This window comes from Hemibagrus wyckioides, linkage group LG11 (assembly GCF_019097595.1).
Source record: "Hemibagrus wyckioides isolate EC202008001 linkage group LG11, SWU_Hwy_1.0, whole genome shotgun sequence".
In the NCBI taxonomy this organism is placed as follows: domain Eukaryota; kingdom Metazoa; phylum Chordata; class Actinopteri; order Siluriformes; family Bagridae; genus Hemibagrus; species Hemibagrus wyckioides.
The window spans coordinates 23,500,275-23,515,053 of NC_080720.1; the positions used below are offsets into that span (position 1 = coordinate 23,500,275).

General features: G+C 36.1%; 1 protein-coding gene across 1 annotated transcript; it reads left to right on the forward strand.

Annotated features, from left to right (window-relative positions):
- Positions 1-2,590: 2,590 nt before the first annotated feature.
- Positions 2,591-12,904, forward strand: fam83c (family with sequence similarity 83 member C). The gene is made up of 4 exons (XM_058403765.1): positions 2,591-3,501; positions 5,220-5,387; positions 5,807-5,931; positions 8,445-12,904. Exons 1-4 carry the CDS (start codon positions 3,013-3,015, stop codon positions 9,382-9,384), a joined length of 1,722 nt encoding a protein of 573 aa, XP_058259748.1. The 5' UTR covers positions 2,591-3,012; the 3' UTR covers positions 9,385-12,904.
- The last annotated feature ends 1,875 nt before the right edge of the window (positions 12,905-14,779 follow it).

Below are 14,779 nucleotides of genomic sequence, written 5' to 3' on the forward strand. Positions count from 1 at the left end.
TATAAAAGACTTAAGCAAGAGTAAGTGGAACTGTTTGTGTAAGTGGCAGTCAGTAAATCGGATTTGCCAAAGGAATAGGGATAATTTATTAAATCTATTGTACATTTTACATAAATACCACTACTTTTCTGTGAAGCTTTAGTATTATTTTAAATTTTTATTCATGGAATGCCTATATATTACATTGTCTGATCTATATGATTTATAGATACAGCCATGCTTTCTGATAAATGTAAACCACAATACTGGTTGTTAGATGGAGTTGCTGTATGTATTTCTAAGTTACCAAATTGTTGTTAGCAGTATTGTTAATGCCTTTAACATTTACGATTATAGTGTCATATATCCAGTCACATCAGGATATGCATGCCACATACTACCCAATGCCCTGAAATTCTTGAATGCCTCAGAAGCTCTCAAGTGCTTCTCTTTACTGATTAGTGAAAAAGCTTATATTATGCATATATTATATATATAAATGTACATCAGCTAATGTTACTGTGTCTAATTAGTCTAATCATGGTATCTTGTAAAAACAAGTCAAAATTATTTTAAAAAAATCTAATTCTTTGCTCAATTTGTTATTTAATAAAGTACTTTTAATGAGGAAAAAAAAATCATCTGCAGATTACTGTGTAACACATAGAATATCAAACACAATGACCCTGTGTACTTTTTGAACATCCCATTCCAAAACCATTTGCATTTAAATGGAGGTGTTCCCCCCAATATACTATAAGAGTGTACACTCTTCTGGGAACAGCTGTGTGCTTCCAAATTTGTGGCAACAGTGTAGGGAAGGCCAACATATGGGTGTGATGGTCAGATGTCCACATATATTTGCATTATTGTTGTTTTGCCATATAGTACAGAATAAATCCCTTAATTTCATTTACAAGTGCTTTAGCAGTCCTCATTTCAGATCAAAGGTGTTGGCGGCATTTTTTGGTTTGATAACATTTTATCTTAATTAGATTATGAGAGCAAACCTTGAGCTAGATCTAAAAGGGCAGAATTCAAAGTAGCCCAATTGTCAATAAAGCCTACATTGTTTTTATAGCGCCACTAGGACATACAGTGCTGCTAGAAAATGTATTACCCTTTACAATCTTATTTATTTCTGCATAGATTTAAACTGAAATGTGATCAAATCTTCATCTAAGTCCTAAATGAAGATAAAGAGAAGCCAATTAAACAAATGGTACAAAAACATTATAAGTTTTTGTTTATTTTTGAGCAAAATGATCCAAAATGAAACATATTTGTCAGTAAAACTCCCCTCCATACTGCTACGTTAACTTTAATATTTGCACTCACTGTCAACACTATTCTTTTGCACAGAGTCGGTCTATATGTTGTTTGTCTGCACTGTCTTGTCATCCTGTGCTATGTCTAGTTTTTACTAAAGATTGCACCTTAAGTATAGTTTAGTTTTTATCTCTATGTTTAGCTCTATGTTTGTCTGCATCACTGTACTTTGTCTTTGTTGTGTGTAGCACCTCTGGTCTACGAGGAACGTTGTTTCACTCCACTGTGTACTGCATCAGCTATATACGGTTGAAGTGACAATAAAGCTTCTTTGACTTTGACTTTTGACTTTGAACCCCTAATGGCATACAGGCATGAGTTTAGCAGGCCCTTCCATGTTTTAGGAACATAAAAGTGGGTATTCTGTTAAAATCTGGTCTTCACCACACAGGCTATTGGAAGTATTCTATTCCTCAATAAAAAGAGGTTCTTGAGGACATCAGATAAAGGGTTATCATGCTCACCAGGCAGAAGGTTACAAAATCACTTATTTTTATTTAGATGTCCGTTAAACATTATGAAAACAGCAATTACAATTCATACTTACAATATATAAGTCGCATATACAAGTCGCATGTGAAAAATCAGTCAATTAAGTTATAGGATACAGGTTTAATGTTGTTTCTTATAATATATTTATTAGGTATGGCAAAGAAAATATTTTAAACAACTACATTTTCATTTACATTTCTGGCATTTGGCAGACGCCCTTATCCAGACTGACTTACAGTTTATCTCATTTTATACAACTGTTTATACAACTGAGCAATTGAGGGTCCAGCAGTGGCAGCTTGGTGGACCTGGGACTAGAATCCATCGTATATGCAACACTTTCTTCACAAAGAATTTTCTGACCTTTTTGTATCACAGGGTTTTAATAAGAAACTAATTAGTCCATCTTTATTTTAATGGGTGTGCAACAAACAGATAGGAATGACATTTAATAGAATCCTGTTAGAAAAGGTTGTAACTTTATTACGAATAGCATCAATTAACACAGAAAATTCTGTATTTAAAAGCTGTAATGTTTTATTGATTTGGAAAGCAGAATACAACTGTACATAATATTCCATATTAAGTTTACCACCATGTTATTTTAAAAGTTCATAGTGAAGGCATTGCTTCGTGTTGGTACAATATATGTTCTCAATAAACTTTGGTAACGCGTGACGAGTCGTAAGACGTGAACGCATGCGCCACGCAGATCGGACAGGGACAGATATGGCCAGCCGGTTAAAACACCTTCTGTCCGAGCCTCTGTGTTTCCGCATCACGTGACCGGTATTTCAAGCTGTGCAAAAAATAGACTGTAATTATGGCTACAACAGTTACAACAGTACAACAGTAAGTATGTGTTCCGACTGTCATTTGAGTTTTCGGTGACTGGTTGCTTGTTTCTGGGTGTTTTGTTTAAAACGAAGATTTCACACCGATTAGGACAAGAGCCCAGAACTGTTTGTCTGCTACCTCTGGGTCATGTGACCAGGAGGTTGGTCTAATAAGGCTCTAACAGGTAAAAACAAGGTGAGTAAGGAGTGTGAAAGAGCGCAGCACCGAGAGACAGAAAACACGAAAGCACTTACTACTATGGATGGGAGCAACCTGACACAACTTTCTGCTAAGTGACCACTTGTTGCCGGGTGTTGTATTTGAAAAACAGAAGGTCGAAACAGGACGAACGCAGCTTTACCGGCCACTAACGCGATGTTGAACCCTTTAAGTAGCGGGCGCAAAGCGCTGGGGAAGCTCGCGACGCGTCTGGAGGAGGTGAAGAACCCATGGCGGCCCACTTCCACGTTAGAGCTGAGCCACAACGAAGCGGCGCGTCTCGCCACGGATGCGCTTCTCGAGTCCGGGGAGAAGGAATACTGGCGGGTTTTGACTGACGAGAAAGAGCTCAACTTTCTGTCCGCGCCTGAAATTCGCTATATTGCCGAACATGCCGCAAAGACCGAGAATCCCGAGAACGGCTCGAATGGAGTTGGGGACTTTGGAGAGGGAGACACGGTATCAGAGCTGACTTCGGGAACTTATTTCCCCATGATGTCGGATGAAGACCCGCCCATGCTGGAGCTCGGCTGGCCCGAGGTGCCCAACCGCCACGGCCCCAGCGAGACCCAGATCTTCTTCCAAAGAGACAAGTCGCAAAATTTCAAAGATTTGGTTCGATCGCTAATCAGTAAGGCCAAGAAGGTAAGAAAACTACAATGTTAATTTACAACATGTCCTCACGAGCCAATTCCTACAGAGTTTATAAAAGGTTATGGTGAAAATGAGTAGGATGTCAATTCTGACGAGCCAGAGCGATTTTGTTTTTAATTAATACGAATTACTATTTTAATGCAAACTGGTTTATTCAAGTTCTTGTAAGTGTTTATGAGAAAATGTGTTTTTATAGAGAGTACAGTGCGGTAGTGTAGGAGAGAGCGGGGCAAGTTGGCAGGTTGTCACTCTTCATACCTCTAACGTCAGTGCTGTTAGCTGTGGTCTGTGACTAAATGTTCTGAGGTCAGTTTCATGTTCACAGTCATAGTCACTCTACTCTGACATGAACATTACAACACGTTGTTTTGACCTTCAAAAGCAAGAAAATTTTACTTATTGGGTAAAAAAAAAGATAGATATGAATGTTCAGAATATTTAACAGTTATATGATTAATTTTACAGAGAACAATTAATAGCACACATGTCGGTTTGGGACAAGTTGCCATGTCTCTTTCCTTGATATAAAATTGACGCATAGGACTTGCTCAAAAATAACTGATATTGTGGTGTCACTTCCTGTGTTTCTTATAATAGTAGTTACTTTTATTTATTTTATTTAGCATATACAGAATATTATTTATCTGACATTTTATTTACTAAGATCAGGTGTAAATGAGTGTTTACGTTTGTGTCAAGTTGTACATGGGTTAGAATTTGAAAAATCAATATTTACAGTGATCTGGTGAAGTGCTGAAAAATCTCATGTGACAACTTGTCAGAAGTGCACACAATCTACTGTCTATAAATCCAGATGGAAATACAATATGAAAACATAATAAATACAGTTTGGTATGACATTTCTTGCACTGTATTTTTGTCCCACCCAAGAAATGTAAGAAATACTGAAAACTGAAAATACGGTTGAAATGTGTACCGCAAAATGCCTGGTTGGGCTATGATATAGAAAGTGGACACTATTTACACGAGGCAGTAGGAGCATTGTGATGGTAGGTAAGTAGGAAGGATACAAATAAGAGAGGTGTAAACTAAATGTGGAAAAATAAATCAAGAGAATGGTAAATTAAATTATGCAGTATAAAAGATATAAGGAAAAGCTGAAATGCAACAAGGAGTTTGTTCACAGTGGCTGTGTTTGTAACTAGGCAATAGCGTTCTTTTCCATTAAATGACGTGTTATTATGTCCCAGTACTCTCATACTCTTTTGCTACACTCTCAAAATTATGCAGTTTTCCTTCATCAGAACTGACCATATTTTGAGTGCATAAAATAAGCAGGTGTTTCGGGAAACACTTTACTGCATGCTTACCTTCAGTAATATTGATTATTACTTCCTGAAACTTAAACAGTGGCCTTAAGACTTTGACCAGGCTAATTTCTCTTTATAAAGTGATATTAAACAAATGTCGTCTCTCTTTCTTTCTCTCTCTCTCTCTCTCTCTCTCTATTTAAGATTAATTTAAATGCACATTTTAAAAATTGTTCTCTTTTCATAGTATGCGTTCTTCTAATTTCTGCTGTTTATTGACTACTGTAACAAAAGAATTTCCCTCAGGGATATCATGCATTCTAGACCCAGGAAGTTTGATTATGGCTGAATAATGGTGGGCCCATAAAAGAAAGCTGTTAAACACTAAAGGGTACAGTATTTATTGTGGTGCATCCTATATTTTCTCTATGTGTGCAGGTCATTGCCTTGGTCATGGACGTTTTCACTGATGTGGACTTATTCTGTGACTTGCTTGAGGCCTCTCTCAAACGGAAGGTTCCTGTGTATATTCTGCTTGATGAGAAGAATCTCAGTTATTTCACTGACATGTGCAATACGCTAGAAATCCAACACTCACACTTAAATGTAAGTCAAGATGTTATCAGTGGAATTCATTCTTTGATTGTGGATTTTTACTTTAATTTATGCAGATTTGCTGTACACAGATGTTCTTAATGTATTTATAGGAAAGGCAGCCTTATTTACTTAACATTTTACCTGAGTACATGAATAGTCATACTCAGCAGAAGTGGAGAATGAATGAAAGGATGTATTTTGGTGTAAAGTTATTACATCATTCAAAGTCTATTGTATTTCTACAATACATCAAAGACTTTGCTGCAAAAGTAGATCTTACGTCATGCACCCTGCCTCAGATGCCCAGTGTGATCTTTTGTGTCAGATTTATAATGTATTCTAATAAAGTATTCTATATGGAGTGATATGCAGAAATGAAAAATAATAATAAATATGGTGCACTAAATTAATGTAATTACATTCCGCAGAATATGCGGATACGAAGTGTATGTGGAGACACATATTGCACCAAAAGTGGGAAGAAATTTACAGGACAGGTGCAGGAAAAATTCATGATCATTGACTGCGAGGAAGTAATAGCTGGATCATACAGGTAAGACTTGCCCACAAAATGAAATGAATGTTCACTTTTATTATATTACATCTCAGTAACAAACCACAAACAAACTCGGTAGCTAAACCAACAGAATCAAACCATATCATAACTAATTGTAGTATCAGCTTTGGTTTAACATCTTTACCATCAGATATTATGAATTATAATTTTATGGGCTGTAGCAGACCAGCCTAAAATACCTTATAGAAAAGTTGTGGATCTGCTAAGATATAGCTGTATATCTGTCATAAAATGGACTTCCCATTCCTGCTATATGTCACCCTTCTGCCAGTTTGCTTTAAGTAACCTGACAAATCTCTGTGAGGAAACGAAGGGGTGTGAGCGGATCTTTACTTTGACCCAGCAAGCATGTGGTGATTAAAGAGCTTAGCAATGAAAAGATGACGATCTGGCAACTCCCAGGCCCAGTATGCAGTAGCAATCTACTGTGGTCTTATTTATTTCCATCACTGTTGTCACTATACAATAATTGTTACTTTGATACCGATAGCAGGTATTGCGTTAAAAATACCATTACCAAATACTTACACCGTTTGATTTGTATTTATGTTTTTGTATATGTTAAGTAGCTCTAGACAAATAAGCTTATACAGTGGTGGGAAGAAAAAAGTATACCCTCCTTCAGTTGTATGTTTTTATTTATCAGGGCCTAATTAATGAAATAAATATGCTTATATTAAGCTTTTGCTAAAGGTGGTTCTACATGTTACTGAATTATAGGGTGCTCATGCTAGTTTATGAATGTGTGGCTTACTTCAAAATGACTATGTACTGAAACCTGTTTTTGTCATTACCTGACTTGAAGGTGGGTGTGCTTTCTTTTTCTGTTGACTGTTAATGAATAAACTGTGTTTTAGATATGCTAATTGAAACTAATTTTTTAGTGGCTTAGAGTTTTATGTAGTGGTTCTTTAAGGCTGACTTCGGAGTTGTTTAGCTCACTGAGAAAGTGTTGTAATGTTATAGCATGACATGTTTGAGCGCAAAAAAAGTTTACATAGTGGGTGAGGCTTATTTTATGAGGGGGAAGAGAGTTCATATAATAGCTCATGCAGTAAGGCTGCTAGTGGAGAGTATGGAATACTGGTGGAAAGAGATCACCATCTTTAAATGCTGTGTTTACAATGAGAAAAAAATTAAGTGTTATGTGAATAACTGATGGTATACAATAAAAAAAGTAGTTACACAAATTTGCCTTGATTTGACAATCATCAAATTCTGATTATGTCCGAATCTAGCCAGTAGTAAATAAGCCAAAAAAAAAGAAAATGTCAGTGATTGACAAGCTTTAAAAATGTGTCATTATTGCTTTTTTTTCCAATCCAATACAAATTTTTATTGTCATGAAAAGCTTACTCACTGTTCCCTGGTGTGTAACAATGACAATAGAATAAAAGTGCAAGATTGCACTTTTTTTTTTTTTGAATAAAAGTGCACAATTATGATAACGTGTACAATGCACACAGTATTATATGCCGTTAAATGGCTAGTGTTGATTGTTGTCTGTCAATAACTAGAGAGAGAGGTGCAAAAACCCTGCCCCATACGTATATTGTTTTAAGGTGCCAGGTAGTGGTAGAAAGTTTAGTGTTATAAAGAAACCTACAGAACTGATGGATTTGTCCTAAGTTGTTGCACACTGCTGCACACACCGCTGCAGGGTTGCTGGGCATTTTGTAGTCGCTTTTAGTTTGTTCTCCTGAATTGCATATGCTTCACAGAAACACATCACACATCAATCTGTCCAGAAAAAATGTCCAGTATAAAAGAGTATTCTCAAAATGAAGATGTAGTCTTCATTAATTTATTGCTTATTTTATGTACATTTCTCTGTTTTTCCCTCTCTGTTAATTAAAAATCTGTGAGAAATTCACAGCCACCAGAAAAGCATGGAACTCTGAATTGTTGAATATACATAACATGCAAATGTCTGTATTGGCCCTTCAGATTATAAAAAAAAAACATGACGTGATAAAATAAAATAAAATCAAGTTTGCTTAAGCTCAGTGTGGCATGGCTGCAGTTTAAATTCTACTTTGATTAACATAGAAGTGTCAAAATTGCTGCTTTAGTGTTCTTTTTCCTCATTTTTACCTCTTGCATTTAAATTAGTGTTGACCAAATAGATTCTAGACTTTGGTCAATGCAAGGTTCTATATAAAATGGTATCAGCCCCTGGAATTTTAAATACTTTGAACAAGCTCATTGTCTTGTGAGCAGTCAAAACAGCCCTGTTGTCTACCTACATGTAAGGGCTTTATCATAGCAGCTTTCTATGACTTTATATCATTATATATGGTGTCCAGTAACACAAAAGGAGTTTGACGAGGGGAATATAGGCCACCAGACCCCCTTGGTACAAAACATCTAAATTGTTCACATAAATATAGTTTTAGTTTGTTTGCACTGTTCAAAAGGTCCACATGATCTACTTGGCATTTGGTAAACAAATTTTTGTGTTATTCTAATCTTACCTTTTTCTCTTCCAGTTTTACCTGGTTGTCTGCTCAGGTGCACAGCAACATGATTTTGCACTTTTCAGGACGCATTGCTGAAAGCTTTGATCGGGAATTCCGTTGCCTCTATGCAGACTCACAAATCCTTGAGCGTTTCTATAACCCCGATGATGAAGGTCTTCCCTACTACAATTACAACATGCTGCCCAACATGGACTTTTTCCAAGACAGAGGAAGTAGAGAGAGGGAGAAGGTTTGCTCAGAAAACTCCAGTAGTCAGTCCAGCAACAGCGTCTCCAGCATTAAAGCAGCTCCAGGCTTAACCTCTCAAGTCTATAAGGTCACCCAGGATAAGAAAGAAACTGGCACAAGCAAGAGTGCAGATAAGTGGGGTGTTTTAAATTCAGGACTTCAGATGCCTCAAGGAAGTAACATTGGCAGATCATCGCACAATGATTCCCTGCAGAATTCTGTGGAATGTTCAAAGTCTGGAGTGGAATGGGCCAAAGCAGGAGCCTTCCAAACTAACCTTGCAGGATCAACATCCAAATTTCAAGCACTGGATCTCTATGACCAAAAGAACGTCTTCCATACTGCTGCCAAAGCACAACCAAATCCTCTAATGGAGAACAAAACACCAAAAGTACGTAGTCCTACCAGTCCTTTTTTTAACAAATTCACTGACCTCTTCTCCTCATCAGCCAAAGACAAGGACCCTTATTTGTTACATAGGCCACCACCATATAGTGCAGCTTTTGGGGGTCCAGACCTATCACAAAATGAGCCAGAAAGTAGTCAAAGTCCTCCTCCACCAGCACCTTTGCCCAAAGAACGAATAGGCCAAGATGGCAGAATCACTCGGGGGGATGAGAAGCGCATGACATTGGGACACAGCAAACTAGACCTGGTCAACCACTACAACAAGTTGAAATCAAAGCAGGTGTATAGCCGCTTTGAACTGAAGAACAATTGACCTTATAACACCTATTTTAATACCTCTTGAGCTAGACATTATTTTTCTGCAGACTTATTCTAGTGGAATGTAGTTTTGTGTGCTTTTTTGTTACACAACATAAAGAATAAAGAAGAGAAAGAAAAAAGAAAAGAAAACTGAATGCTCTTTGTTACTAGCTTGTAAAGTTCTTTTTTGTTTTTTTTTTGTTTTGTTTTTTTTGTTTTTTTTACCAGGTTTACGATTCACAGTTAGTACTGTAAAATAAATTGCTGTATATAAGAGGCTGGTGTATAGCGTTACTTAACTGGTGCAGAATGATGGTAAAAAGATGGTATTAATCCATTAAATGGAAAAGTTCTTTGCTTTATTTCTGATATTCCATTACCAAACTTCCAGATGTTTGTGTATTTATACTCCCCATACTAAAACTTTCATGCTTTAATAAACTATAGTCACTCAAACATTTAACATGCTACTATACACTTACAATCCACTTTAATAGTAACACCTGTTTACCTGCTTGTTTATTCAAACATGTGGCACAGCTGCACAACAATGCATAAAATCATGCAGATATAAGTCAAGAGCTTCAGTTAATGTTCATATCAAACATCAGAATGGTGTAATCTCTGTGACTTTAAATGTGGCATGGCTGTGGTGCTAGATCGGCTGGTTTTCAAAAAACTGCTTCTCAGTTCTTGTTTTTGGCTGAAAGGAGTAGAATGATGTGGTCTTCTGCTGTTGTAGCCCATCCACCTTAAGGTGTTCAATGTTTTGTGTAGGCGGAGATGCTTTTCTGCTGAACATGTTTGTAAATAGTGAATATATAAGGTACTGTGTCCTTCCTGGCTGTTTAAAACAATCATGCTATTTTCCCACGATTTTGTAAATACTTAAGAAAGTGAATCCCAGGAGATCTGCAGTTTCTGAAATGCTTTAACCAGCGCATCTGGCGCTAACATCCATGTTACAGACAGTCACTGAGATCACATTTTCCCCATTTTGATGTGTACATTAACTGAAGCTCTTGTCCTGTATCTGTAAGTTTTTATGCATTGCACTGATGCCACATGATTGGCTGATTGGATGACTGCATAAATGAACATGTATAAGTGTTTCTATTGAATGACTTGATTATTAATGTGCGGTTGAAACAATTAATCTAAAATAAAAATCAGTTTATAATAATAGGTCACACTGACCTGATTACTTTATAAATAACTTTCAGTGTGATTAAGATGTGCATCGTAACTCGCTTAGCAGTTAAATAAGAGTTCAAAAGCCAATCTGACAATGCTGATAGCGTATGCTGATAGTGTGATTATGCTGGAAATACAAGAAGTGAGACCATTCCAAGAGTCCAAGATGTCCATTCACATTGTTTTGTTTGATCCTGACCATGGATTAGGTACTGCTTCGAAGTCTTGGGTTTAACAAACTATATTGAATGGTAGTCACAAAAACACAGAATTCTATTAGTAGTGCACACTTCACAAAGTTACAAACCCATTTTATTATGCTTGGTATGCTTTACAGAGTTTATTTGTGTACTGGGTGGAGAGTTATATGCAGTATCAAATTATTGTCCTTTTCTTGTCCAGTTCAAACCACTGTCAGCTGTCTCTTTTGCAATGTTTATTGTATTTTGATTTGAATTCTATCTGAGCACAGAGTGCAAGTATTTTACAAAAAAAAGTAAAAGTATTTGCCACCTTCTATTAGTACTCTTTTAGGGAAATGGAAAAATAGTATTGTAAATGATGTTTAGCTTTTTAATGCATGATGAGGAAATAAATATTTGAAATGTAGAACAAAGCACCCTGAAAAACCAGAGTTGATGTGTCATTGAGCATACGTGGCATAGCAAATGCATGGACAATTGTTGCTGTAATGTGTTGAATGCTAGTCAGACTAGAAAAATTGCATTCTGCATACAGTAGCATGCCTGCTTAAGCTCTAATCATTAAAGCTTTTCATCTGCTATATATGAAAGTCTGATCTTTCTTCCGTAGTTCACATACTTTTGTTAGCAAAAACAATTAAACCAGGCCATGGCAGTCCCTAGTAATGGGTGTGTATCTTCCTGTTATTCAAACAATGTTACTATTTAAAATTATTTTCTATAAATAAGTGACATTTGTAGCTGTATATAAAAGGCACACTGTATATTATATATGATGGAGTTCACTGAATAGGGCAACCAGATCTCACACATTTAATATGATCCGTTTCATTCGATTTAATTTGGGTGAAAGTACGTAAATAAAACAGGAAAGCATGTGATCCCAAACTCTGCAAATGCACAAGGTTAAGCTTTCCAAACTGTTGATATAATGTGGATTTTGGAGATTCTTTTGGAAAGAGTGTGCAATTGTTAATCTATGTTTGCACCAACAGTGAAGCCAAGTCCTGGACATGCACATGTGAAAGCTAACATACTCTAACATCTCAACTATACACTTCAGTTGTATTGATTCAGTAGAGAATTGTACACTAGTAGCTGTCTGCTAGTGTGCTAACAGACCAGAGGAAGTAACTCTATCTCCACCACTCTTATTACAGCTATAGGCCCGCATTATTAGCCACCCTTAAAGTGAAAGACCTGGAAATGATGGTTAACAAGTAGCCTAGTGTTGCACTTCACACAGCACATGGACTAAGACTAAGAAAAATTAGTCTGCATGGTCATGTGGCCATAGAAACATCCAATTCAATTTAAGTGTGTGTATTATTGCCCACCAAACCCTGTATACAATTCAATCAGGCATCAGTGGAAAGAGATCTTTCTCAACACTATACTGACATGTGACACTGACATGGTAGTAACATGGTAGTGTGGCTCTGGTATCTTTATTATACTGCTCAGACGAACACACACACTGCCACGAGGCTGCACATTTGAACCACTAAAATATTCTATATACACTCAGAGCACTTTATTAGGAACACCTGTAAGCCTACTCATTCTTGCAATTATCTAATTTTGTGGCAGCATTGCAATGCAATAAATCATGCAGATACTGGACTTCAGCTTAGGGTAACATTCACATCAACCTGGCAAAAAATGTGATGTCCATGATTTTATGTGTGGCATGATGTCAATCTGGCAGGTTTGAGTATTTGTATAACTGCTGATCTTGGATTTTTGCAAACAACAGTTTCTAGAGTTTACTCTAAAATAAAATGGTACAATAAAGAAAAAACATCCCGAGAAGCTGCTCTGCAGGGGGAAATGCCAAAGGTATATTTGCAACATCTTGCAGAATCAATGCCACAAAGAATTGAGGCTGTTTTGAGAGCAAACTGATGCACTACTGAGTATTTGTATAGTGTGTATAGTGTTCCTCATGAAGTGCTCAGTGAGTGTATGCTGTGCCCTTATTATAACATTGACAGTGCAGCTAGCAAAACCCTGAACTTCTGTAATCTGTTTTTTCATGGACTTTAAATTTACATTAAAAATTACTTTTGAATAGTCTCAGAATGTCCCTAAACAGTGGCCAAACACATGTATAATCAAATTTTTCTGTCAAGATCAAATACTGTTTGTTTTTTGGTTTTGTTTCTTATTAAGGATACTTTTAATCTAATGAAATCCTTCTTTGGTCTGAATGTACCTTCTAAGGTCTAAAATAGAAGATATTTCACTTGTTAAAAACTTGTATTTCAACAAGATTTATCTTTTATATAAAAATGTAAAAGATTTGGCAATATTAAAATGAATTTGAATGTACAATACATGTTTCTATGCAACCAGACAAACATGCCTCACAAGTTTGATAGTTGTCTTCTGTTACACTGGAACGTCCAGTTTATTAAGCGAAAAGCAGGTAGCTGACTAATGTTAATAATTTATGATGTTAATGTAATCTAATATTAGCCAAATTATTCATCAAAGACTTTTGAGCTAGATTATTTCTTTTTAGCTATTAAGGGAATAGGCCTTCAGTCACAAAAAATAATAGTTTCATATTTGTCTTAATATCAGATGGTATATTTACACTTTTATGTGTGTCTTATACTGCCATGCATTCTATGGTTCAATTATACTGCTGTTTTTGTTAGTCCCTAATTACTAAAAATTAAACAATTACAACTGAAATGATATTTACATAAAACTAGTGTTAAAGCTATGGTAGCATACATTATAGTAATATACACAGGCCTTCATCCACAAAGACAGCAATATACCTGTAGAAGTACTTACTGACTGAAAATACTGACTTGTTCGTTCAGATTCTCTCTTTTTTGTAGTCTTTAGCCATTTTCCTAGAATGCTTGATATTTTACTAAGTATTCTAGACATGAATCCTAAGTTTTTAGAGCAGCAATTCATTCAGTACTTCTGTTTTAATCTCCATAATACTGATGTCTGGTTTCAGTGTTTTGCAATTGCAGTCTAGTTTCAGTGTTCTCCTGATAAACACAACAATGAGTAATAGCAAACACATTAAATACCAAAGAGTGTTTCTCATTTCACGCTATTCATTTTTCTAGTCCCTCCCTTTCATTCTTTTAAATATAGTTGAGGCCAGAAGTTTACCAACCAAAGACATTCAATATATATTACTTTTGATGGCAATATACATCACTTTTGGCAAGTCAAGTAGGGTATCATCTTTGTTTACATCAGAGGTCATTGATATGAGATAATTCACCATATCAGAACTCAGTGGATCAAAGGTTTAACTAAAGTAAGTTTGCTGTCTCCTTAAACAATGTGGAAGATTACAGAATTATATCTTTTAGAATCTTCTAAGTGGCCAATTGTTAGGATGTCCATTTCCTGGTCTAGCATGACTGTACTCCTGTGAACAAAGTAAAGTCCATAAACATATGGTTTGAAGAACTCCACTGACCTGCACAAGGGATGACCAAAAAGCTCATACAGATGTAATGGCCAGGTTTTCTCCTAGGTGTGAATGAGTATGAGAGTGTACGTGTAATGTCTTTTCTATCCCAACCAAAGGTGTATCCTAAAGGCTCTGCCTTTAGTGTTCCTGAGATGGGCTTAGAATTTATGGATGAACAATTTTGACTGAATTAATAAAATAAATAAAAATGTACAGTATTTAAAAAGAGATAATGAAGATGTAATGCAAGAGGTTTTGTGGACAAGCAAAATTGTTACAGATTATTAGACAAACATTTTTATTATTGAATTGAGTCTGAATAACTCTTTCATGAAGAAAAAACGATGTTTGCATTAAATGCCATCAAGCCTTAATTGGTAAGTACAAATACACTATATGGACAATAGACTGTGGATCATTGACCATCACACCGATAACTGGAGCACTGTGCCCAGCACTGCCTTTGCTAATTTCAGCTTATGTTTAGAAATAAGAATATGAAACATAAAACGCATTTACTCACTGTTTATTTGAACCTAACCTTAAATTGGTTATTAGAG